General features: G+C 50.3%; 1 protein-coding gene across 1 annotated transcript; it reads right to left on the bottom strand.

Moving 5' to 3' along the window:
* Positions 1 to 125: 125 nt before the first annotated feature.
* Pmar_PMAR015992 (hypothetical protein) lies at positions 126 to 1,002 on the bottom strand (the record flags this gene model as incomplete). Its single annotated transcript, XM_002783002.1, has 3 exons — positions 126 to 385; positions 544 to 708; positions 798 to 1,002. 3 exons carry the CDS (start codon positions 1,000 to 1,002, stop codon positions 126 to 128), a joined length of 630 nt encoding a protein of 209 aa, XP_002783048.1.
* Positions 1,003 to 1,041: the final 39 nt, after the last annotated feature.

The raw sequence follows: 1,041 nt of genomic DNA on the forward strand, positions 1-1,041 counted from the left end.
AGATGACCCTCTTTTCCACATAGATAACAACCCGAACCGAGTCGTTTCTCGGGGCAATCCCTAGTAACATGATTGCCTCGACAGATACCACAGACTCCAGGTCGACGAATCCATGGTCGACGAATTCATGGTCGACGACTTTGAGAGCTCTGTAACTGCTTCTCGATACCTTGTACCTTATCGGTGAGCTGTTGCAATAGATTGTCTGCCGGAGAAGTAGAAGTCGCCACTGCTGCTAGAACCTTCTGCAACTTGGCATCGACTTGTTGTACAGCAGGGCTCGAAGCCGAAGTCAGGTCAGTAGCCGGGGCGTAGTCGCTGATGATGTCAACCATTTCCTCAATGCGGGTAGGCTGAAGATGTCTCAGCTCCGCCTTCGCTGAAGCTAGAGCCAAGGCGATCAACTTGTGGGGGATCATCTGGTCGTGGAAAGCGTTCGAGAGCTTCTTAATAAGAAGTTAACTGATGATAAGAAGTTCTTATCATCAGTTAACTTCTTATTGTATTCGGTCAACATACGTCGAGCACGTGCCAGAAACGTACCGAAGTTAGTACGAGGAGCCCATCGAAGATCATGAAAGTTGTCCAAGAGAGCATCCGCTGGACGACGAGCCAGCATCTGCAGCATGATCCGACCGTCCTCCTCGAAAATCTGCTTAGGGGCGTACTGATTCCACATCTCGTAGACCTCATCGGTAAGGTACATTCCTAAGCGAGCAGCCTTCGTAGACGAAATTCAGCCGGCAGCATTAGCAGTGTTCTCATAGCGTCTCAGCCATGTAGCAAAGTCGGTGTACCATTGTATCGTTCTGGCATTTGCAGGTTAACACGAAGCTCCTCCTTGTGGCCACGGTCGATAACTGGAGCCTGAGGGCGTACAGAACCAGCCTCAGCCCAAGTTGACAAGGCATCAAAGAGGTCGTTGTAGTCTCTGGCATGATCAACGGCCAGCCGTATGTGATACTGAGTAGCATCTTCGTCCATACCAGCAGCGGGTAGCATCTGCTCTTGCTTGCTCTTCATGAGCGACAGATCTTTCTT

The sequence above is a fragment of the Perkinsus marinus genome (assembly GCF_000006405.1).
Source record: "Perkinsus marinus ATCC 50983 genomic scaffold scf_1104296937840, whole genome shotgun sequence".
Taxonomy (NCBI): domain Eukaryota; phylum Perkinsozoa; order Perkinsida; family Perkinsidae; genus Perkinsus; species Perkinsus marinus.